The 25,435-nt window shown below is 41.1% G+C and overlaps 1 protein-coding gene across 2 annotated transcripts; it reads left to right on the forward strand.

Moving 5' to 3' along the window:
- Nucleotides 1-5,132: 5,132 nt before the first annotated feature.
- Nucleotides 5,133-25,182, forward strand: NAPG (NSF attachment protein gamma). Of its 2 annotated transcripts, none has more exons than XM_037892874.2 (12): nt 5,133-5,309; nt 7,863-7,930; nt 10,302-10,403; nt 11,314-11,374; nt 12,671-12,701; nt 16,970-17,079; nt 17,222-17,288; nt 17,834-17,904; nt 20,810-20,888; nt 21,745-21,824; nt 22,930-23,059; nt 24,163-25,182. In XM_037892874.2, the coding sequence occupies exons 1-12, from the start codon at nt 5,254-5,256 to the stop codon at nt 24,310-24,312; spliced, it is 1,005 nt and encodes a 334-aa protein (XP_037748802.1). In that variant the 5' UTR covers nt 5,133-5,253; the 3' UTR covers nt 24,313-25,182. The 2 variants fall into 2 exon arrangements, with proteins under 2 accessions (XP_037748802.1, XP_007062395.1); XM_007062333.4 differs by having other exon boundaries at nt 5,135-5,309; nt 10,302-10,386; nt 11,357-11,374.
- The last annotated feature ends 253 nt before the right edge of the window (nt 25,183-25,435 follow it).

Genomic DNA, 25,435 nt, shown 5'->3' on the forward strand with positions numbered 1-25,435 from the left:
TTGTGCTGAGCACTGTAGAAACACAATATAAAAGACAATCCCAGCCCTGAAGAGTTTACAATCTAAATAGGCAAGATAGACAAAGGAAGTTGTATTATCCCAAATGTACAGATAGGGAACTGAGGCACAAAGCAATTCACTAATTTGACTCACATGGAAAGTCTGTGGCAAGACTTAGAATTAAACCCAGAGCTCCTGAGTCCCAGTTAGTGCTTTAATTACAAAACCACCCCCTGGGGATTCTTTTTGGAGAGGTAAGAGGATATGCCTTGGTAGGAAAGTGGCACAGAAAACCTAAGGTATCTTATCTGCCTGGATTTTTTAAAATTTTCCTCCAGATAAAGATTATTAATAAAGATCTTTTAATCTAACAATATATTAAGCTAGAGATGGGCCCAACTCAAGTGTAGTTAAAATATGAATGTCTTTATAGCAGCTATTCTTTCATATGAAGGAACCACTGTTTTCTGAGTTTTAAGAAAACATTAAACATTATAAGAAAACATTAAAAGAATAAGAAAACATTATAAGAAAACATTAAAATCATTTCAGTGGATTATGGAGGAGTGTGCTGCTCACAGGTGACTGGAAAAAATGTATTTTGTACGAGTCCTGAAACACCTTCATTGCCTTCAGTTAGATGCTTATATTTGATATGCAGACATGTACTATTGTAGAGGACAAAAGCTTCATTAATTGTGGAACCATGTTATCAAATCCTTTCCCATACTTCACTATCTTACAGTACATATGAGAGTGTGGGTCAACAAGCTATAATGCTGATGAAATCTGCAAGATCTATTTCCTTTGTCTCTGATGTTGGGACTTAGAGCAATGCAGCCCAGCCTTGAGTCAACCTCGCTGTCCACTACATTGATACTGATTTAGTCTTGCCTTGCAAAGCCTACAAAAGCATACCCACAGGGACGACCATTCCAAAATAAATGTGTTTTTTTTCCCCTGAAAGTTGTAGAAATACAGTAAATTCCGAAGACAGCTGCCACATTGTTTGTGACCATTGTAATGTGCATAATTTGAGCTGTTGTGCACACATCCTGCAACTATGCAGTAATGATGTTTTATGTATGCAGCAGCTTAGGGAATGATTGCATTAAGTCACTGAATTTTAAGCATTTTAAATCCATTGCAGTTTCTGAAGTGCCCAGTGTGCAGAGAGAAATAGGCCTGTTTGTCACTCACCTAATACAAGAGGTCATGAAGTGGAACTCATGCTGTTATGTTAAGATGCCTGACTAAAAATAAATGAGTTTTGAATTTGTATTATGCTCAGGAGTTAAATGTTCCATCTCAGTGGATTGCAGTGGAGACTGTAAATGGTACACTTGAGCAATTTGAACAGTTAACAAGTGAAATAAGCACAATGAAGTTGTTGATAAAGGCACAGATACTATAAAGCAGAAATAGTAAAACACTTTCTTCATCATCCAAAATCATGGAGTCAGACGAGGGTTTGTAGCTAGGACCTTCTTGCCTCAGAAGCAAACAGCTAAGATGAGAAAACAACTACACAGAGCCTTGTTGAACAAATTATGCTGAAGAACACCAGTGGAACCAGTGCTTACAAATTTAAAGCTAAAAACAGAATCTGTGATCATTCCTCTGACAATCTGCATATAAAGACTCTGATTGATTTTGGTGGAGTTTATATAGGCCGTTGGAGAGGAAACTTAGACTTGTTTCCTCATGGCTATGGAGCAGCCATTGGCATCTGGAAGAGCCATCATTGCCCAGTTTGCCAACCTGTGGGAACAGATAGTCCGGATTCCTAATTTGGCAAAAACTTTCTTTTTCCTGTATCTGTTCCAGGATCCACTTCAAGCACTATTCATTTTGAGGACCCTGTGACATATTGAGGATTATGTCTGTGTCAACTTGTGAATTCTATTTTGGTTTTGTGAATGCCATGTTATATTTAAACTCCATTTTCAATGTAACTTTTAGTGCGGCTTTGAGCATTGTTGTAGCAGGAACTTGACACCTAATGGAGAAACTATGTCTGGGAAGCTGTGACAGAGCCATCAAGAGCAAATGGTTCTACCCCAATGGAGAATGGGTTTGATACCAGCAGTGCCATTGACTTTGAATAATTCTCTGCTCAGAACTCCAGGGAGCAGGGGGTGATGGTACCTAGAAACTCCACAGTGGAAGCACATGGGCAGAAAAGGCAATAGAGGCAGGGGTGGCAGAAGCTTCCTAAAAACGGGGGTGGGGGGCCCACAGCGCCCGAGTTGTGGCTCTGCTCCTTTCCCCCAAGGCCCCACTCTTGCACTGTACCTTCCCCTGAAGCCCCACTCCCACGCTGCCTCTTCCCCTCAAGACCCCACCCCCTGATGTCTCCTCTTCCCCCTCCCCCGTCGCTTGTCCTTACTGCCAGTAAAAAGTTGGGGGACTATGGGCCCTCTGGTCCCTCCGTTCTGCCGCCCCGGTCAGAGGCCATTTAAAAAGAGGCACACGCTCTAAGCCGAAAGTATGTTTCACAACCTGAAATGCCACTATAAGCTCTCTATGTAGCTGCTGTAAACTTATGCTTGAGAGCTCTCCTCTTGACTTAATTAATCCACTCACGGTGAGCGGCAGCAGCTGCATCAGTGGGAGCTCTCCCACTGACATAGTGTTGTCCACACTGGTGCTTCAATTGGCATAAATTATGCCACTCAGGGAGGTGGCTAATTTACACCTCTGAGTAACATAATTTATGTCAACTTAAGTTGTAGTGTAGCCATAGCCTGAGTCAGCTGACATGGGCCAGCCACAGGTGTTTTATTGAAGTGTAGACATATGCTGAGAGACCCAGAGGTAGGAACAATGATCGGTCACTACCCAGACCTAATGGAGCTAAGGAGTACATGGTGGGATTCAGTGGTTAGATCCAATTATGATAGACTGGTGTCCAGTCAGAGAGTGGGATTCAATCAGTTTGTGACACGCATATCCAGGGGGAAAGAGAGTTAGGCAGGGAACAAGTTTTACTGGTGTACTAGCAATAACGTTCTACAACTAACAAGATCTAACAGAAGGTCTAATTGTATCTACATTAACTTAAATGGAATGTGTCAGACTATAGTTTGTTATTCCCTATACTATTACAATACATGTATATTTTCAGAGAACCTGGCCATTTTTAAGCAAGTTAATAATATACAGCTTATCATCAGAGGTTGTGAGAAGAGCATTCCCAGATGTAAAATCCATTGAAGAGCAACAGCTCCATCTCATAGCTTCTGGGTCTATACAATAAAAGTTACCCAGGAATACCCCGTTTCATTAACTACTATCCTTGGAAATCTTTAGCCTGGTCATTCCAGTAATGCATCACCACACAGTGCATATAAGTAATTTCATTTGGAATTGATCAGCTTTTTATAACCAAAGAACAGAACAGTGTTGGAAAACTAAAAAAAGTGGGGTTGGGTGCTTCACAAATATTTCGGGTTATTTTCTGCCTACAAAACAGCAGCTCTGTGATTTCTCATTTCCATTAATTCACTTCCTTACAAACACAAACATTTGTTGAAAGGCACAGTAACTAGCAGTAATTAGGATAGGTCATACTGTAAGGACCAAATTCTGTCCTGACTGCCACAGACAGGGAAAGGAGACATTTCTTGGGTCATTCTCTGCTACAGGAATCTTGCCATCCAGAACCCACTATACGCCTAGATGCTACCAGCTTATGCTTGTAAGAAGCTCCTAACCTTTGAGGATGTTGTGTGCAGGATGACCCACTAGCTTACAACCCTTAATATAACAACCATCACTACTGTCAGTGGATTCTGACTCTTATAATACTTCTGGGTATTAACTGACCCTTATCATGTGATGGGACATTTTGAATCCTGACCTACTCTTTGTTTTGTTTCTATATAGTTTTCTCTCCTGTTTTCCTCTAGGCTCCAGAGACAGCAATGATCCAGGTGCAGGTCTGGAGAGTGCCATCTCTCTGGGCCTTTAATCGTGGCTCCATCCATTTTATTTACTTTACTCTGGCATGTGTCTGACTTAGGGGAAAGAGTTGGGGTAGGGGAAGGGTGGAGAAGAATAAAGGGGGATGAGTATCTGTGGAGCACTGTCAAGAAGTAAATACTTTATTGGGGCCTAGATGGACAGCAGGTAGCCTTGCTATATATCTGCTAACTTATTTTAGATTTTCAGAGCTGAGGAGGACATGGTCAGGCAACATCTGGCTTGCTAAGGTCACCCCAGTGCAGCAAGGACACTGTGGGGCAGTGTGCGTGAGAAAGAGACATGGCCACTGACTCCCAACTACATTGTTTGGGGGTTTGATTGGGTTTTTTTGGTCTTGTTTTCCAGGCAAAAGCCCTGTGGAAATTAAACACACAATAAGGAAGGGGGAAAAGTTATGTTTTATAAATGACAACAGGATAGGTTTTGACATTAGTTTTGTGTCCTTCTCTGCTACGCAAGGCTTCTGGGGAAGGGGTAGGTACCACCCTGGCAGCTGAGCTCCTCTGCCTGCCCTGAAAGGGAAGATGAGGGGCCAAGCAGAGCCAGCACAAACCAAGACTCCTCTTGGATTCCCTGTAGTTGGCTTTTCCAGCATCAGCTGTTCCTTAGACTGGTCAGAGGTTATCCTGCAGTGCAGCCAGGAGCACCCTGGGAGGCCCCCGGGCAGAAGTGGGACATGAGAGGGGCTGGCCAAAGGAAACGGAGTGCCACTTACCCAGCAGGTCTGGGAGCCCTGCCTGGGTGACAACAGCTGTGGAAGAGGGAGCCAAGGGCGGGATGAGGCCAGCCACGGTGGAGGCCATAAGAGACAAGGGGGGTATGGGGAGAGCTGTGAAGCCCCAGGTGAGTTGGGCAGACCAGAGAGCCACAGCACTAGCACTGCCCCTGAAGCCCCTGCCGCAGGCCCAGCTAGCAGCGACCAGGCAAAGGGCCCCCTGACTCTGCCCGCGGGGCGACGAGGAGGTCTCGACACAGCCTCGCAGGGCCCTTGCGGCACCACGTGAGCCGCGCGCCCTCACGCCTGTGTGCCGAGACTGCGCACGCGCTTAATCTCCTGTTCTGACCCGGCGCGGCGGCCGGGCGTCCGCCCCAAACCAGTAGCCCCTCCCCTAATGGTAGACTCCGTCTACTCCCCGCGCAGGCGCGTGGCATCAGGCCCCGCCCCCTATGTCTACTAATGAGCCCTACGGCTTTCCGTAGCTCGTCTCTGCTTCCCTGACGGAGGTGGTGGTTTCTGTCGGGTGCAGACGGGCCCGGCCCGGCGAGATGGCGGCGCAGAAGATCAACGAGGCGCTGGAGCACATCGCCAAGGCGGAGAAATAGTGAGCGCGGCGCGGGAGGCCGGGCTGTCCCTGCCCGGGGTCCCGAGCAGGCCGCGGGCCGGGCTGGAGAGTGGCTGCGCCGCTCGCTACTGGGAGAGGGGTCGTGGGGGGCCGGGTCTCGGGCGTTCGCGGAGCAGCCGCTTCCGCCGGGTTCCCCGTGGCTCCAGCCCGTCATCGGCCCCAGCCTCCCCCCACCCACCCCGCGGCCGCGCGCCTTGGGAGCTCGGCCCCGCGCACCTTCGCGGAGAGAACTACAGCTCCCAGAGTGCCGTGCGCGGGTCGGGAGCCGCGGGGCGGCGGTTAGAGGGACTGGGGGGGGGGGGCTCCAACGCGAGGAGGGCTGGAGGCCACGTCTCCCCCCTTACCCCCCGCGGGCCTGCCCCCGGGAGCCTGGCGGCGCGCGGGGTGGCCCGCCGGGAAGGTGCGGCGCGGGCACTCGCCTGGGGCCTGCTCGTCCACCACTAACTCCCCGTGCGACCTTGCTCAAGTCGCTTGGCTTCTCTGTGCCTTAGCTCCCCGCCCGTAACACGGGGTGCTGTGAGAAAGCCCCATTAACAGTGGGGCGTGTGGTCACAGAAATACCTTGCGTGGATAGCGGGGCCCTGAGCTCTCAGAGCCCCCCTAATCCTATATGGGGGCAGTGACAGGCTCCTCTGCTAGAATGACTGGGGGTTGGTCCTTCCCCACTCTGAACTCTAGGGCACAGATGTGGGGACCCGCATGAAAGACCCCCTAAGCTTATTTCTACCAGTGTAGGTTAAAAACTCCCCAGGCACACATTCTCCCTTGTTCCTTGGGTTTAACTAACGCTGCCACCACCAAATGATTGAACAAAGAACCAGGGAAAACGACCACTTGGAGTTCCTCTTCCCCCAGCAATCCCTCCCCACCCCAGCCCTTACACCCACTTTCCTGAGGAGGCTTGAGAATAATATCCTAACCATTTGGTTACAAAGTGATCAAAGATCCAAACCCCTGGGTCTTTGAACAATGGAAAAAATCAGTCAGGTTCTTAAAAGAAGGATTTTATTTAAAGGAAAGGTAAAAGAATCACCTCTGTAAAATCAGGATGGTAAATACTTTACAGGGTATTCAGATTCAAAACACAGAGGATTCCCCTCTGGGCAAAACCTTAAATTTACAGAAAACGGGAATAAACCTCCCTCTTAGCACAGGGAAAATTCACAAGCAAAACAAAAGAGAAACTAATCTGCCTTGCGTGGCTTACCTGGTTGCAGTATTGGAGACTTGGATTAGGATGGGTTGGAGAAGATGGATTTCTGTCTGGCCCCTCTCAGTCCCAAGAGAGAACACCCACACAAAGAACACGAAAAAAACCTTTCCCCCGACCAGATTTGAAAGTATCTTCTTTCCCCATTGGTCCTGTTGATCAGGTACTAACCCGGCTATCTGAGCTTCTTAACCCCTTACAGGTAAGGAGGAATTCTAGGCTACCCTTCGCTGTATGTTTGACAGGGGCAGTGACAGGCCCCTCAGCTAGAATGATTGGGAGTAGGGGAAGCCTCTTCCACTCCTCTAGAGTCTGAGACAGATACTAGGAGGCTGATGGAGAGAAAAGGGAAGTGGAGTGGTGCTTCGGAGGCAGGTGAATGGGAGAACTATGATGAAGAAGAAATGCAACAGAAATAAAAACTGAAAAGAGATGAGGTGGGAAACTTGTGACTGGCTTTTGTTCAAGCAACTTCACTGAAGCTGTGCTCACACCAAACTTATTTTGAAAGCAAAGCATTTACATATAGCTACTTTTGTTCTTTGTTGAAAGAGGACGATGGCACCAGAAGGCTACCACCCAAGATTGGTACTGTTGTGTTGAGGACAGTATAAATGCATTAGATGTAATCATTGCTCCAAAGAGGTTATGATTTAAGTAGCCAAGAGAGACAAACACTGTAGACCCATAGTTTTCAACTTGTGGTCTCTGGACCTCTTGGCGGGTGGGGGGGTCTGCAGACTGTGTCTAAGATTTCCAAAGGGCTCCGAACCTCCATTTGAAACTTCTTAGGGGTATGCAAACGAAAAAGGGTTGAAAATCACTGCTATAGACAGACAATATAAACTGCCAGAAATACAACACATGATAGTTAACTTTTAATTCCAAAACCTTCATCCTGAAACAAGTTGTTCCACTATTGCTTAAAAAAAAAAGTACTTTCCTTCCAAATCCCCCTCTCAGCAGAAATAATTTGAGGCTTATCCTGAAAAGAGAGGGAGAAATTACAGAACTCCAAAGGGGCCAAACATCTGTTCCTGGTCTGATCCGGATGGAGCAGTGAGGCCCAAATTGTTGGTCCTTACTTACCATAGTTTCTGGCAGTTCTTTGCCATTTCTCTGTATCTCACATGGATGGGTGAGGGTGATTTTAGTGAAGTCTCGAAGGGGGTAGGAGGCAGTGGCCCCTTGCTAGCCTGCCCCCTCTTCCTCCCGCATTGCCGCCACTTGAAACAAAACCATATATGTTGACAGCGGGAAGAAGAGTTTCTCGTTTCAACCATTTATTCATTATTGATGGACTTTTGATTTTTGCATTTCAGCCTGAAAACTGGATTCTTAAAGTGGAAACCAGACTATGATAGTGCAGCTACTGAATATGGAAAGGCAGGTATGTATGACTCTATGTGGGAATGCATTTTATAGGTTTAAATAATCCAGTAATTTAATCTTAGATAATATTTTGGATGTCATCATTTTAAGATGTCTGTAAATCTGTAGATGGTTGTGAGGGCAGGGAGTAAAATAAAGAACCAAATCTTCTAATTTTACTATGAAATACATTGCTCTTATGTGTTTCGAATATTTATTTGAAATGATTAGAACTAATAATATGTAAACTGAATCTCAGTGCAAATCACAATTTTAAATATCTTGCTTGCAAAATATGGTTGAACACAGAGTTAAGTGGACTTTTGGATAAAATAGTTAGGCATAGTTAGATTCCTTTCTTTTTCTTTTCTTTTTTTTTTTTCTGTTTGTAAATAGGGGCTTGACGTGTGTGTGTGTGCGCGCGCGTGCGAGCATGTCCACTCTGCATGGGAATCCCTGTTGTCTTCAGTGGGAGCTCCATGCAAGGAGTGGTAAAAGAATTGGACTTGAGTGAGGAAGGGAAACTCCTAATGCTGTATAGAGGCAAATAGTGGAAACCTCTGCAGAACCCTAATTTGTTTGACAGACTTGACAGAGAGAGAACGTGTGTATGCAAAGTTTGTCTGTTGGATACTTTGAAGGTGCATGCTATTTAAAGGGCAAATATTTCTCTCTCTCTTCCTGCTTAGTTGAGGTTGATGAGGATGAGGGGAAAAATCTATCAGATTCCTCAAGGTTAATGCTTTGCTGTTGGCTCTCTGATGTACCCTGCTCTATTTCTTAAAAATCTTTTGGAATCCTTGGACACAGATGGTGCTCTTAGAATCCAGTTGTGTTTATATGGTGTAACTTTCCATTGGTATGCATGCAGGTGATACTCAAATCTGTCTTGGCCTTCCTATTGCAGTGCCATCCTGGGTTTGCCTGATTGCTGTCTTGGATACCACTGAACTTTGTCAAATTAAATCTCTTTTTGCACTATTCCTCCTTCTCCCCTGTCCCTCCTGCCTTCTCTCTCTCTCTGACTTTCCCCCCACCCCCACTTCTCTTCCCTTGAGCTCTTTGGGGACTCTTGTCAGTGGTCTTATAACACCATCTTCAAATAACATTTTGGTGCTCACCAATGCTTCAGATTTATTTTTGACAGCTATCTCATAGAATCATAGAATATCAGGGTTGGAAGGGACCTCAGGAGGTCATCTAGTCCAACCCCCTGCTCAAAGCAGGGTCAATCCCCAATTGCCCCAGATCCCTAAATGGCCCCCTCCAAGGATTGAACTCGCAACCCTGGGTTTAGCAGGCCAGTGCTCAAACCATTGAGCTATCCTTCCCCCCGCCTCAGTGTTCTGTCTTGAGTTTTGTTTTGTTGAATTTAAATCTCTCAATATTGAGACTCTTTTTTTCAGTAAGATACTGAGCAGAAATTCTACTGAATGCTTTTGACATCTTAGTCTTGAGGATTTCTGCTCCTTATTTGCAAGTATCCCGGAAAGTGTCTCGCTAATATGAAATGTAGCAGCCCAATTCTGTTTGATTCATTTTTGTCTAATCACGTTATCCGCCTTCCAAAATCTATTTCTTCCACTAATAGCATCTGCAGCATATCTTTCTAGCCTATTACACTTTATATTCCCAGTCACTCACCAGATATTAAATTCTTGGTTTTGTTTTGGTAAGTCATCAATAGCAACTGCGGGGGAAAAAAAGATGTGTGTGCATGCGCTCTCCAGTAGTGGAGTTGAGCTGAGTCTGCTTTGATTTTTTTTAAAATCCTGATTAAATAAGTACACATTTGCTGGTTAGTTAAGTTTCTTTATATTGTAATGTGCCCAGAACTAATTATGAAGGCTGGTATTTATTGCAGGTACACTTTGTTGTTGACAGGGATCTTGATTTAGAAGGAAAACTGCAACTAGGCATCACTTCTAATGTGTTAGAACCTTAAAATAAAGTTATTTGGCATCATTTCTGGTTAGTGAATGGAAAGGATACTGAAGTACGGATATTCAGCTGAGAAGAGAGGCTGACTATAGTGAAAATCCAATTAGCTTACATTGTATAGAGGAAGAAAATACTAATAATTTAAGAATGATTCTTATGAGCCTTGATATAAGGTATAATAATAAATTGAGAAAGAATGTAAATACTTTCATTATGGGGCATATTTTTAAAGCTATGGGGCATAAAGGTGTAGATAGGCGCGTAGTTGGATTTTTCAGAAGTATCTAGGCAGCTGACTCCCGTTTGAAAATCCCACTACATGCCCATCTGTATTTTTAGGTGTCTAAATATCTTTTAAAAATCTGGCTTTGTGTGTCTTGAACAATAGATGAAAGAAGGAAAATGGCAAAACATAAACACTTTTTTTTTTCTTCAATTCTTCTTTGTAGGTGTTGCTTTTAAGAATGCCAAACAGTTTGAGCAGGCAAAGGACGCCTATTTGAGGGAAGCTGAAGCACATGCAAATAATAGAGCGTATCTTTTCACTGATGGTTAGTTCAGTATTCAAGGAATCGAATACCTGTTTAGCAATCAGAACTGGACTGAGGGGAGGGGGTAGTGTGGAAAGATGTAAGAGACAAAAACAGACTAAATATTAAAAGGTTTCTTAGCTAACTTCCAAAATTCATTTTAAAGAATGTTTCCTTGAGGGCTTGAATTCTATCTGGTGAATGAAAAATAAGAAGCCCTATGGAGCAGGAACGGTCGTCTTATTTTGTTCGGCCAGTCCCTAGCACAGTGGGACCCTGGTCTATGATTGAGGTGCCCAGGTACCACTCAGCACATATTATTATTATTATTATTATTATTAACAGATTCTAGCGTTTGCTTTCTGTTCCTGGATTTAGCGTTTGCTTTCTGTTCCTTAGATTTCCTTGAGATTTTTACTTTTTGAGGGGGTTTTTTGTTTGATGGTGGGTTTTTTAAAAAATTATTTATTTATTTTGCTGCAAGTAGGTGACTTAAATGGGATCTCCTTGTTTGTAACATGGCTTTTAAATTGAAGACATTTCCCTTAGGGAATGTGTGCTAGTTTTTTTTTTTTTTTTAGTTAATCGTTTGCATGGTTTTTGCCATGTGGTGCCTAGAAATGAATGGTACACATTAAACATACTGCTAAAAGATTAGCTAACATTACACTATCTAACACAATGTAGTAACCAAAGCTCTTTTTAAATAAATGTATGTAATCTAGTTTCGTCAGCTCTTTCATAGTTGGATATGTTGAATTTTATTTTGCCCTAATGTTTATTTAAAACAAAAAACAAAAAAACTAGCATGCACACGTATCAGATTAGTTTTGCCTCCATATAAATGTTATCTTTGGTACTAGTATTTGGATAAAAGTTCAGTTTGCTTAATCCTTCAGTAAATTATTTTTGATATATAATTACCTGTCAGGTTTTATGGCTTGTATCCTTAACTTTGGCTCTGTTACATCCAGTCTCTTCCATGCTGCCAAGTAAGTTTAAATTCCTCAGTTAATTTGATGCATTTCCCAATATGCTATGTGTATCTAAAGATGGGACTATTTAAAAAATGCATACATTGGGGCTAAGTCTGCTTTCATTTAATGGCAAAGTTTCCATTATTTTCACTGGTTCATGATCAGACTTCTTAGTGGCTTCATCCTGGAAAGCTTTTGAGACTCTGCAAATCCCATTGAAGTAAATGGATATTAAGACTTTTTAGCACCTATCAGGATTAGTTCCAATATCTCTTGGATTGTTCATCAATAGGATATTACTCAGGATCTGCTTATTTCATTTGAGTTTTTGCTTACTGCATGTATGATTAAGGTAATAAATAATTTTTCTCTTCACATACTTGAAATTTCTTCAATGTCTCTAATCACCAGAATGGTGCTCTATAATATTAGCTGTTCTTAATTCTATTAGTAGAGGTTTTTTGTTTTTTTTTTTAAGTTTTTCATGCCACTGTGGTCTAGTCTGTGTAGTGGAAACACAATCAGACCTTTCCTACCCTCCCATTCCTCCAACTCATGGCAAATAGTGAAAAGATTGTCTGATTAGTTTGAAGCACTGGTGCAAAATTTGCCACACACAGTACATGCTATAGAAGCAGGAAGGTATCTTTGGTCTGGGCTGGGAAACATTATGCTTTTTCAGGGCTCCAAATATGGTCAAAAGCACTTGATCCATAGAAGACAACACTGTCACGGTCTCAGGGATACTGTTTATCCCCTCTTTGTGGTTCGCTCCAGACTCTGGTAGGCCATCATTCTTCCAACCCTTCAGCAGGATTGGAGCCCCATTGGATAAAAGCGTGTCTATTTGCTAGATCAAAAGAAAGTCCTGATATAAACACAGCTATTTATTTGTTTCTCAGTGTCTGGAAAACCCAGTTTGAATCAGTATATGCAAACTACCACTGAGGGTGGTATGTCTTTAGAGTTACTTACAGTATTAGCAACTGGCCTTAATCATTGTCCACTGTTTTTAGTTCGTGAAGTGTTACGACAGCTGCTCCTCCATGGAGTTGAATACAATCATACGTACTTTATTCATGAACGTAATAAAGTGGTCCCCAAAGATGCAGCATGAGGTTGCAATATCTGTCACTAGCGCACAAGTTAGAAACTGTCTTTGTAAATAAAAGCCACGTACAGTGTTTGAAATGTATGTGTCGTTATGATTCACCATTAGCTGATGTATAGTAGCTCTTGCTACACAGCAAGACATGTCATTTCAACTCACTGAAATAACACTGTGAGTAAACCTAACTTTTTTCTTTGCAGAGCTTATGAACAAGCTGGCATGATGTTAAAGGTATTTACTGGTCACTTTATTTATGTGTTTGTTTCAAAACAATAAGAAGTCTCCCCTGGACAGTTGTATTTTAAAATATATGCAGTTTTCAGCTTGCAGCATTAGCGTTAAAGTGGTGCTAGCACTTCCAGTGTTGACCTTTTATTTTTTTCCCCCCCAATAATTTTAAATGATGCAACCTTCTTTCCTGGTTGAAACTTGATAAATCAAAATCGGGAGATGGGAGATTGAGTTTAGTATGTATGTAATTACATTTCTCTTTTCTTAATAATCTAATGTACTTCATAGTCGCAGCTTATTTTTGGGGTTCAGGTAAATAATAGTGTGTCCTGTTGTCACTTACCGGAGATACTCCCTCAAAGGGACAGGAAATTAGATTTGAACTTGAGATTTCTTCCTTCTGCTCTTATGAGAGGGGAAGGGGAGTTCACCTGTGTAGAATAATCAGGGGACACTACTGTCTCCTTCCAATGCTCCACAGAATCAGAGGGCTATCCATGTGTAGATCCTGTACTTCTGTATTGGCTCTGTGTGCCTCTAGAGTTGTTCTTCTATGAAATTTTCCCAATAGAAAAATGGCTAATGATGACAAGGTCTTTGTTCACTTCTGAATTCCTGGGAGTTGGCAGGTTGATGATGTTGCAAAGAGCAACCAGTCACATGTTCTCTCGTTGTGGCATCTGACTTCTGCAGAGGTAGTTCTACTAAGTTGAGGGGGAGGGAGGAGTCGTTACCTATTTTATAGTTCTGCTCCAGCTCCACAGACTTTCTACGCTGTATACAACAGGCCAAAAATATGAGAAATCAAAGAGTTCTTGTAAATGTTTGAGAGTTTTTCCTGTAGGAGGCATAGGCATGTGTTTGGATTAATATATTATTTCTGTAAGAAGCAGCAAAATAGCATTTCAGCACCGGACCCAGAAGTGCCTGGAAGCTATGGTGTAACAAGACAACTTCACACTCCATCTATCAAATGCTCATTTCAAGGCAGATGCAATAAAGAACATACATCAATAAAAATCTCTTTACGTAGGCCAAACTCATTAGCTTTTGCTAGCTTTGGTATGGGACAGCCTATATGGTACATAATATTTTACTTCATGCCATTTGGGAATTGCCATAAGGTAGAATTACTTTGCAGTAAACACACTAAGGCGGCATTAACTTCTTTGGCTATCCCTCAATGCGAGGATATCTGCCAAGGGGGTTCATTGGTGGGTTTTTAAGTGGCTGAAGAGCCCAATTTGTGCCCTGCAGATTTTCCCACAGAAGTGACAGGTGTAATCTTGGAGAAGACATAGTTGTTGGCTGGACTGTTGTGCCCTTTCTTTCCTCCTTTGTCACATCTCTGTCTCATGAGCATGTCTGCTCTCCTCAAAGTGAGCTCTGGCTTGGTGTATGGTGTGGCGCCATGTGTTCTGTTCCGTGCCAAATCCTCCCAGTTTGTTGGATTGATGCCTCCCTTTTTAAGGTGTACTTTCAGGATGTCTTTGAGGACACTTTCGCTGTCCTCCGCGAGCCCTTCTTCCCTGCCTTAACTGAGAGAAGAGTACAGTACTTGCTTCAGGAGGCAAGAGTCAGGCATACTTATACAGTGGCCAGCCCAGCAGATTTGGTGTTTCATGACCTGCCCTTCTATACAGCTCATGTTGGCTGCAGAGAGAATGCTGATGTTAGTGCGTCCATTTTCCCAGCTGATCATGAGAATCCTCCTGAGGCAGTGCTGCTGGAACCACTCCAGCCACTTGAAATGTTGTCTATAGGTTACCCAGGTCTCACACCCATAGAGAAAGGTGAGGATGAAAACTGCCTTGTAAACCAAGATCTTGGTGCCTGTTTGTGGATCTCTATAATTGAAGACTCATTTGAGTAGTCTTCCAAAGGATGTGCTGGCACAGCGGATCCTGTGTTCAGTTTGTGTCAATGCTGGCTGTTTGGGAGAGGTGGTTGCCAAGGTATGGAAAATGGTCCACATTTTCCAGGGGTTCTCCACTGATGGTGATTTGTGGAGTACAAAGAGTAGTTTGTGCAGGTAAGGGCTGGTAAAGTACCTTGGTTTTCCCGATGTTGAGAGAGAGAGAGACACACCGACCTAGGCTGTGAGAGGCATCTGCAAAAAGATTTAGGGTACTTTGCAGGTCGGCCTGTGTGTGCAAGAAAGACACAGTCATCTGCATAGTGAAGGTCAGTGATGCCAATTCTCAATCTCGGACGTCTCCAAACAAAATCTAAGATCAGGAGGAGTTAACCATCCATATGATACTCAATCCCGATTCGATCAGGAAGGCGGTCACGGATGAGAATCAGGATCACGGCAAGGTAAATGGTTAAGTGTGTTTGGAGCAGTGACACAGCCCTGCTTGACACCAGTGCGAATGCTGAATGGTTCGGTCTCTGAGCCGTTGCACAGAATGGTGGCAGTCATTCCATCGTGATGATGGCAATGAATTTCTGTGGACAGCCAAACCTACACAGCACCTTCCATAGGGCATCACGATTGATAGAGTCAGAGGCCTTGGTTAGATCGATGAATGCCATGAACAATTCCTGGTGGTGTTCTCTTTACTTTTCCTGAATATGTTGTGCCACGAAGATCATGTCAGTTGTGCCTCTGGATGGCCTGAAGCCACACTGTGATTTGGGAAGGAGTTCCTTGGCAAGGGAGCAAAGGTGTTTTAGTAGCATCAGGGCAAGGATCTTCCCTGCGATGGAGAGGAGGGCAATACCTCTGTAGTTCTTCTGCAAAGATTTATCCCCTTTCTTGAATATTGTAACAATGTTGGCATTCTTAAAGTCAGGTGGAATTTCTTCGCAGGTCCAGATTTTGTTGAGGAGTTGGCAAAGTTTGTGCTGGAGCATTGTTCCACCAGTTTTAAAAGCCTCCGCTGGGATACCGTCTGGGCCTGGTGCCTTGTGATTTTTTTGGCTGGGTGATGGCACGCTGGACTTCCTCAGAAGTCGGGGGATCACCAAGGTGTGCCATTGCTGAGCGTTGTGGAATAGACTCGATGGTGTCTTCAGAGACTCTGGATTCGTGGTTTAGTAGGCTATCCAAGTGCTCCTTCCAGCATTGTTTAATGGCTGCATTGGCTCCACCCTCAAGGACAATCTTGGAACGTAAGGGGGTTGGACGTTTGGAGCTTGACCCATATGTAGCTTTTGTTGCTTGAAAGAAGCTTCTTGTGTCATCTTGACCTATGAAACCCTGGATCTCAGAGGCCTTCTCTTGCCACCACTTATTTTTGATGTCACACAGTCTCCTTTGGACTTCGGCCTTGAGCAGATGGTAAGCCTCATGTTTTCGTTGGCTAGAAGAATCATTTTGCCGGTGACAGAACGCAGTTCTTTTCTGGTGAATTAATGCTAGGATTTCCTTGTTGTTTTTCATCAAACCAGTCTTGGTGCTGATGAGTGGAATATCCTATAGTTTCATCACATGCACTGTGATTCGTATTTTTAACATACAAAGACATTGTTAACAGACCACCATCATATAACTCGTGATCCTTCAGTAAGCTGACGTATTATAGTTCTTGGTGACAACTCCCATACCTTAGCCCTTCTGTTTTAGCTCAACATAAATCTTGTAGTCAACAGGAATTAGTTTTCTAATCACATTTGCCACAATCCTGTTAGTGATTTTGCATGCAATAATGACTTGATAGCTTTGCATTTTATTGAATGGGTTTAACCAACAGTTGAAAACATCATTTAGGGGATAGAAAATCAATTTATAGTAAAATAAGCTAATTAACCACCATAAGCCAGTTTTTAGGGAACTGAAAGCGAACTTGTAATCCAGATGTTGATCAGTTAAACAGACTTTCAGAGAATCATTATTTCAGGGTTCAAATCAAGTACAATTTGTTTGGAGGGCACATCATCGGAAGTGGACATATATACAGACTTTTTGTAGTAAAGTTTGGCTACCAGGGAACTGATTTATTTATTCCAAAATTGAAACGTGACAAAGGGAAACAGGACTGGCTGCTTTGGTTTTGTAGCTCCACTGCGTGAGTGCTCATTCAGTGTATTCCATCATGTGGCTAATGCAAAGAACAAAATCAGCCAACTTTTCTGATTTATCAGAGGCAGGTGGAGGGAAAAGTAGGATGAGATGCTTGTTTGCGCTGTGGATGTTGTAGTTTACGTTGTAGGGAGCTGAACTCTACAAATGTAATGCTATGCAATACAGAATACTTCCATTTGGTCTGTTGTATATTAGCATAGTTCCTGACACTGTTGTTCTCCCCAACTTTTTCTTACAGGAGATGCAAAAACTTCCTGAAGCAGTTCAGCTAATTGAGAAGGCCAGTACGATGTACCTGGAGAATGGAACACCTGACACAGCAGCTATTGCACTGGAACGGGCTGGAAAGTAAGCCTGCAGTATTGGTAGCTAGGACAAGTCCCAAAACATTGGTGCCGCCTTTTTATAGACTGTTGTGTGAATCCTGTACTAGGAGAAAACTTTACTATCTGAGCTGAATAATAATAATTCTGGCTTGTATTTATTTCAGGCTAATAGAAAGTATGAACCCAGAAAAGGCTGTACAACTCTATCAGCAGACAGCATCAGTGTTCGAAGTAAGTACTACCATTTTAATTTGAACAGCAAAGGAAATAAAGGCTGGTAAGGAAATAAAGATTGAGTACAAGGAAGACGTGTTCAAGGTCAGTCAGCCTAAAATAGCTCTGCACACAGATAGCTGTAATGTGAGGTTGAGTTTTGAGCTCTGTCTTGTTCTTTATCACAGCAGTGAGTGAATAATGTTGCACAGGAAGTCACTCAGCTCCTATTGGGATATTTAATGTAAAGGTGCAGAGTCCAGCATTGCTCCTTCCCTACCAATACTCCATCCCCCACTGTATAGGATCTGAATTTAATCTCCTATACAGCTTCCTCCCACTTCTTGGGCAGTCCAGCGGGAGGGAGCTCTGCAGCAGTTCTGTGACATTGGAAAGATGTTACACAGCAGAATGCTGATTAAAAGTAGTAAGGCCATGGGAGAACCCCACACTGACCTGAGCTCATACCTTATGTTTGTGTTTCATTTACAAAAAGGAGAGAAGTTACACAGAATTAAAGCCACAAATGTGTAAAACATTTTGTTTTTGTTCTGCACCTTTAGAATGAAGAACGTTTACGGCAGGCTGTAGAATTGCTAGGGAAGGCCTCAAGACTTTTAGTCAGAGGACGCAGGTATAACTTTTTATGTTCTGAATCTATGTTTTCCTCTAAATATAATTGAAATCTTTACTGCTGAGTTTCACTGAATTTACATACTGCCTCTTCAAAAGTCACTATCTGGAAACAGAAGATTATGTTGGTGCCTGTCAGACTAAGATCCAGTTTAAGTTTCTCTGGCTATACCTGAGTGCAGAAAAACTCATCTGTTTTTTTCTTGTTTTTGTTTTTTGGCGCTATAAAATGTTTAGTATTCCTCTAATAATTCAGTGAAGACGAATTACGAATGATTGAGAACCTGGTGTGGCTCATCTCTAAAGTTCTTCATCAGTGTGAATTATTCCCCACAACACTGGGTAGTAAGCACTTTAGATTTCTTCATGTGTAAATTGTGTAGAATATTAAGTAGGGGAATTAAGTGACTTATCCAACCAAAGCAACCCATATGCGGGTGTCTGATCCTGAATCAAGGGGGAAGCATTTGACTTTGAATCCTCAGGCTGACCTGTTTTTCTAATTCTGTTGGTTAGTAGTACCAAATTGTACCGTGATTTAGCATAAACATACATAACTACAACCAACAGCTTACTATAAGGCTGTCTTTGAGTCTGTGTTCCTAATTAAATTTTGTCAAGCCTTGAGTGTGTGCTGTAATTGTGAGCAACAATGATAATATAAAAGGAAAACCCTTTTATTACATGGGTGGAAGGACTGTCAGCTGAGATGTGTACACTAATGTTTTTGAGATAGCTTGATTGTCATACTGATTTATAGAGGCCACATTGTGTCTGATGTCACTTGGGGTTTGGAACATCAAGTAACTTGCATATAATTAAACAGAAAATCAGTTTGTTGTGTTTTCATCATCAATCACAATAGCAGACTTAAACATAATTTGTGTGAGCAGATCAGGGAGGTCCTACTGTACTTCTGTGGATGTCATTGATGATTCTGCGTCAGAAGAGTAGTAGTCTAAAATATCCATATTCTTTGACTGTTTTGTGAGTTTCAGTGAAAGAAAATCTTTGGTAGGGAAATGGAATTATGATTGCCAAGAATTGTGAGATATATTGAATCAGTTAGCTGCCATGTGAAGTCCTTAGTAGTTATAGTAACTAGAAACTTTCATCCAAAATAGCTTGATTAATTCGAGTATGAAGTTGATTTATAGCTGACAAATGTAATCTGAACCTCTATTAGAGAGGCTAATGAAATTTTAAATCCTGTGCTTCTTGATTACATGCCTTTTCCAAAACCAAGCAATTCTTTTATGCTTAAAAATGTAAAATAGTAGACCATGAAGGTGGAGTTCCTAAGTTCTCTTAAATGGCATGGTTTTTACATCCATGTTATAAAACACTAGCAAGTACTCTGATAAATTTTAAATGTATGCAAAACTTTAAAAATGCCTCTCCAGGGTACTAGGCAGGGTTATTGTCCTTTTTTTGCAACCTGAAATCACCTTCTTTTTTTGTCTGAAAAGACCCACTTTTGTACTTTATTAAAAACATTTGTGTTCACATTGCAAGTATATTTATTTCTCAGGCATAAAAAGGATGGAAAACTTAGACAGTCCTGCTAACGTTTGAGTTTCACTCATTTTATATGTAGATTATGATGGGCGTGTATGTACGTGTGGTTTAAAATCTGTACTGCAGGTATGGGGGGAGAGTCTTTTAAAAAAAAAAAAAAAAATAGTGCCAAACCTTCTCACATAAATTGATGTTTCAGTAGCTGACATTTTGTCCCTTCCAGTGCCAAACCAGTGCTCCAGCTTGATGCTGATACTGTGCTGCTAAAGGTGTCACCTTTTGGATGAGGTGTATCATGAAGGTCCTGACCATGTTTGTCCTCCTTAAATATCCAGTGTGAACTCTTGGGTCATTAGCTTTGATGTACTTCCTACCTAAACTGACTCTGCAGTTTCAGTTGGATACAGTGTTTACTTCCTGTACAAACGCTATAGTGTTGTGACTTGTAAAATAGTTGCTGTATTTCAACACTATGTGTATGTACGACTGCTTGGCTGGAAATATTAGCTCTCTGTGGACTTCCACTGCCTGAAATGATCCTTGCTCAACATAACTGATCACCAAGATATTTGCAAGTAAATATTCCATTTCCTTTCTGTTTTGCATTATTTGGATTTACACCTGTAGGGTGCTGAACATCCTAGTGGGATCCAGCAAGAATTTAAACACCAGTTTAGACCAGAGCTCAGCTCTGTACAGGAATGAGCCCTGTCTGCGTTTCTTATGCAGTTTTGGGTACTCACAATTCATCACCATGAGTGTTTTTATTTAAAAAAGTAATGTGCACTGGATTGTGACTTCCTTCCGTGAGTTGGGTTGACTTCAAAGATTACAGCTTTTGTTTTCACATAGGTCTGGGACCTGGCAATGACAGGGACAGAAATGCTAGAAAAGTATAGGACGTACATGTGTCGGTGCTCTGATTAGCATAAAATTAAACTTTACTGGCATGTGGCATGGATTGCTTTCAAACTGAAGCACTGATTTCTGGATTTCACTTTAGTATTTTTATCTGGTAACTCAAAAATAACAGGATTTCTGAAAGATGTGTATTTTTTTTAACCTTTGCAATGTTACACTGATTCCATCAAGATTGAAGACCAAATGAAAACTTTAAGACTCGATAGTTTTTAGTGTTTAGATTACTTTGATTCTTCATGCCAGTGGATTTAAACAAACAGTGTTTTGGGTTTTTTTGTTCAGTCTGGAGGGAAAAAAAATTGATTAGACACAAATATGAATTCTTTTAATAGGCTTCATGTGGACTACTGAAATGTCTTTACAGCTCCTGTGCCGCCTTTACCACCTACAGACATTAAAATGTGCACATCATAAGGCTCTAATCACTGGTTTCTCACAGTTCCTTCTATGTTTGTTCTTGTTTCTAGATTAGATGAGGCTGCATTGTCTATTCAGAAGGAAAAAAATATTTATAAAGAAGTTGAAAATTATCCAACATGTTATAAGGTAAAAGACCTGAGTGAATGTTTCTTTCCTGTTTATAAAATAGAAATGCGCAAAGGGAAATTGATAGGCTTGTGTGTCTGCAGCACCTCTAACTGAATGGCACTGTATGCCTTGCAATCCAGGATAAACTTCTTCTTACTGGATGAGCACCTCCTGGATGGCTAGCCCCTCCTTTCACCCACCTCCTTAACTATCTTGTATCAGCATAATAGTCTTGAAAATGTTGCAAATAGTTGTTGCGGATCATCAGAATGGTTTTTATAGCTTTCTGATCTCCTTGAAAATGCTAAAAGATAAAATATCTGTGTAGGTGAACCTGCAAATACAGTTAAATTAAATAATTCTTTGGGCTATGTGGAATGGGAGATATGTTAATTTATTTTCTAAATGTGTGCTGATGGCGGGAAGTGGGGCTAGATATTTTGAATGCATTAACTTTTTGGGCAAATGATAAGCATATCTAGTCAGAAAATCCTAACATAAGCAAAAAATTGGTTTGTGGTTTCAAAATTCTTGTTAGAATAATTTTGTCTTTCAGTTCTAAATTTGTAAACCTAGGTTCAGATAATCTAAGGTTACAACAGAATTGGTCCACTTTGATCTCTTCCTCGACACTACTTTTAAAAAAGATGGGACAGATCCACAGCCGGTGTAGATCAGTATTTTCAGAGCCCATCACTTTTTTCATTTGTGAATGTGGAGCAGGGAACGGTGTAGAGCAATTGTGCCATTGGTTGTAGTGTTCTTTTTACCTATCCTGAGCAAGCAACAGGACTTTTGATATTGAATTCATAATAGAAGTTAAATATCTTGCATTTGGTTACTAAAGAGTGATCAGTCATTTCATTTATTTTAGAAAACTATTGCTCAAGTCTTAGTTCATCTTCATAGACATGACTATGTTGCTGCAGAAAGATGTGTCAGGGAAAGTTACAGGTAAGGCATATATTTGCCTCATTGTTTTCAAACTTAAATTTTGGTTATGTTGAAGATAGATATGAATTCATCTTTATTAAAGAGCCATGTGGCAAGTCTGTATTTCCACAGGTTTGAATCCTGTACTCTGTTGGTTTGGTTTATGGTACAACAGTGTCTTTTGGAAGACTACCATTTGAAAAACATTTGTTGTTTTCAAATGGTCAGTTGTAGTTATTAATATACTATTAGTTTAATAGTAAGACATACATACCTTAAAATAAACAATGAAAATATTTATATTGATTTTACTTTTTGCTTAAAAATTAAACAGCTAGAAGAATTTTGTTCAGTTCACTACTCTCCCCTTTTCTGTTCCTTCTTCCCAGATTATCTGTTTGCTTAGCTTTAATAAAAGCTGAATAAACAATACAGGGTTGTTGCTCTTGGCGTTCTTTCACTAAAAATATTTAATCGTTTTAAGTGCTGCCTCATTTTAGTATCTGTCTCTTTCATACACTGAACAGAGATGGATTAGCTCTTGTAACTATGTTCAGTACTGATAAGGGACTTTTTGATTGTTGCCAATTGAATTTACTGCTTTTATTTTGTGTTACCATTTTCTTGCCACTTTGTAGCTTAAGACCAGATATCGTACATTTTTTTTTTAAATTCTAAAGATAATTAAAAATGGATCATTTTAACCTAAGTCTTTACCTTGCCTAGTCTCAAACACTTATGATTCCATACATGCACTGTAAAAGGAAAATATTATGACTAGTTAACAGAAACTCATGAGATTTAAGGCACTTCTGTCATCTGGGACCATGCAGACAACTAGTCCCAAGCAGAGAACTAAACATTTTTTAAAAAATTGATGATCTGTTTATAATTTGCATGGTTAGATGATCATATAGTAAAAAATACATTTTCACGCCATTAGGCATTTTTGTTCAGCCTGGGTTTTGAGACTTATTTAAGCAATACCATAAATTTTTATAAACACAAGCCTTACAGCTGCCTGTCCCTCTGCTCTTACTCAGTAACATGTAAACATAAACAAATTGTTGAGTGCTATGAGTGGACAAGTTTTAAATGTTTTAAATAAACTTTTTGTTTCCTTTAGTATACCGGGATTCAATGGAAGTGAAGACTGTGCAGCACTAGAACAGCTTCTAGAAGGCTATGACAACCAGGACCAGGATCAAGTTTCTAATGTCTGTAACTCACCACTCTTCAAGTACATGGACAATGACGTAAGTTAGCATTTCATGTGGGTTTTCATAAACCTTTTTTCCTGGTAAGAAAGAGAACTGGTTTGGAGTTACCGTGTGTTTTGTCCTGGATTTGCTCTCCCCACCCTCCAGCTTCTCATATTTTCCACTTTACTGCTCACCACTTGTAAATTTCCGCATTCCTCTGATCTTCCCTTTTATCTGGAAGGGTCAGATGAATGAGCAACTTACGGCATTCGTAAGTCTGTCTGAAAAATTGGCTGGAATATTGTTGAATAGCATCTGAGTTCAGTTCCCTTCTGTCCCCAACATGGGCTGAAAACTCTGCAGTCAGTGCTTCAGCTCAGAAATACAGTACTGTTTGTACAAGTCCATTTTAGCTAGAAATCCATGCTAAGCACCTTCAGCTTTTATTGATATCAAGAGGAGTTGCAAGCACTGCTCAGTTCTCAAGAGTGGTCCTGTAATTTTACAGCGACTTACCATGGTCATTTGCTATTTTAAAGAAAGATGTCTTTTTTTCCTTTCAAGAAAATACTTGCTATTTTAAAAAAAAAACCACCTGCATATTTGCAAATTGTAAAAAGACAGGCAGTAATAGAAACTTCTGATCATCCTAGTTTAGGTTTTCTAACAATATTTATTTTTCACCTAATATAACTTTAAAATCTGAAAAGATGATGCCATCTTGATTGAAAAAGCTTCTGTAAAAGACCACTTATGTGGTGGTGGTTAGATAAAATATGCAGTGCTGCACATTTAAAAAACTGCATTGATGAGACTTGCTTATCTTAAACTTCTAGTCAATTGTACTGTGCAACATGGCAATGATTATTCTATAAAGGAGCAGAATTCATAGTACGTGTTTAATCACTTTAACACAGAGAATAGTGCGTGCATTAGGTCTCTCTTTTTTTATGCTATTGGAACAGAATGTTACAAAATAATGGATTGTTGCCATTTTGAGTGCAGTCAATAGACTGAGGCAAATCGTGCTCACCTTATTTAGGCATGTAGTCCCATTTACTTCATTGTGATTCTTTCTAGAGAAAGGCAAGTAGGATTTAGCCCTATGACAATGTTGACACTAAACCTGTCATCATCTTGTTGTTTGTTGTTGTCAGTATGCCAAGCTAGCTCTTAGTTTGGCGGTCCCAGGAGGAGGAACTAAGAAGAAATCACCAGTTACTACACTGGACAAAGCAGGAGGACCGGCCGCAGTTGGCTCCCATGCTGAGGAGGAAGATGATGAATATTCTGGTGGACTATGCTAGTTGTAAACATGTTTAATGTTAAATATCAGAAATATTGCTGTTTGTGGATGTTGAGCATATCCAAAGGTACCAGAATTACCAGCGCTTCATTGCACTCATGATATCGGAATGCTAATATTGACTTGACAGCTTTTGGGTACTATTACAAAAAAGCATGATAACCCACCACTTGTTGAAGCATTTCTGGATTCCATTGCGTACATGGTAGGAACTTCCTGAGTCACTGCCTTCCTCTGATTGAAATATCTGAATAATATTGTGTCTTCTCTAAAGCACATAGGTTAAAAGAAACTAAATCAGATTGGGGAGAAGTATTGAAACAACTAGAGTTTCAAATCATTGGATTCTGGAATATTTTGACTGGCTCTTCTGGTTCTCTGTAACATGTTTGTAATTTCTTTCCACTTTGGCAGTTTTAAAGGTTATTCATCTTGGTGTAGTTTTTTGCACATTGAGTATCTGAATAAAGAAGACAAACTCCAGATATTTATACAAGTTTAAGCCTGTGGGGTGTGGACCATTCCATTTATTCTGAAAACATTTTTCTACATTTTTCTGTAGAGGGATTTGTTTTAAATGCCTTATTTTTATAAGCATTATCCAGGAGTGTAAAAGGGTGTGGAAAATAACTAGGACAACTGATATGAAGCCATCTTGCAAGTTTCTTCAGATACCTATGGGAAAATAATGGGGCTCTCTTTCACCTAAAGAAACAATATTCTCAGGAGATCTTTGGTGATACGTTTGCATGCAGATTGAGATGCTGTTTGTAATGTATATATTGCAAAGGAGAAAGGAGCCAACAATAATCAATTGAAAAGACTGCAGATAGATGTATTGTTTGCCGAATATAAAACCCTTGCAGAAAAAGAAATCAGCAAAAATCTAAGTGAAATGTAACATCTTGGAAATAGGTCAAAACACAGTTCTTCAAAAATTTGAGTTAATTTAAATTTGGAATCAGCAGTACTCTTCTACAATTACTTAAAGCATAATGTAGCCAGTAAGTGGTCTGTTTAGCATTTTGTAGCTTTGGCCCAAAGTTCCCATTAATAACCCATCAAAGTTATTTGAAAAACTTAAGTGTAAATCATCACAAAAATCTAGTGCATATTCTTCAGGA

This window comes from Chelonia mydas, chromosome 2, assembly GCF_015237465.2.
Source record: "Chelonia mydas isolate rCheMyd1 chromosome 2, rCheMyd1.pri.v2, whole genome shotgun sequence".
Taxonomy (NCBI): domain Eukaryota; kingdom Metazoa; phylum Chordata; order Testudines; family Cheloniidae; genus Chelonia; species Chelonia mydas.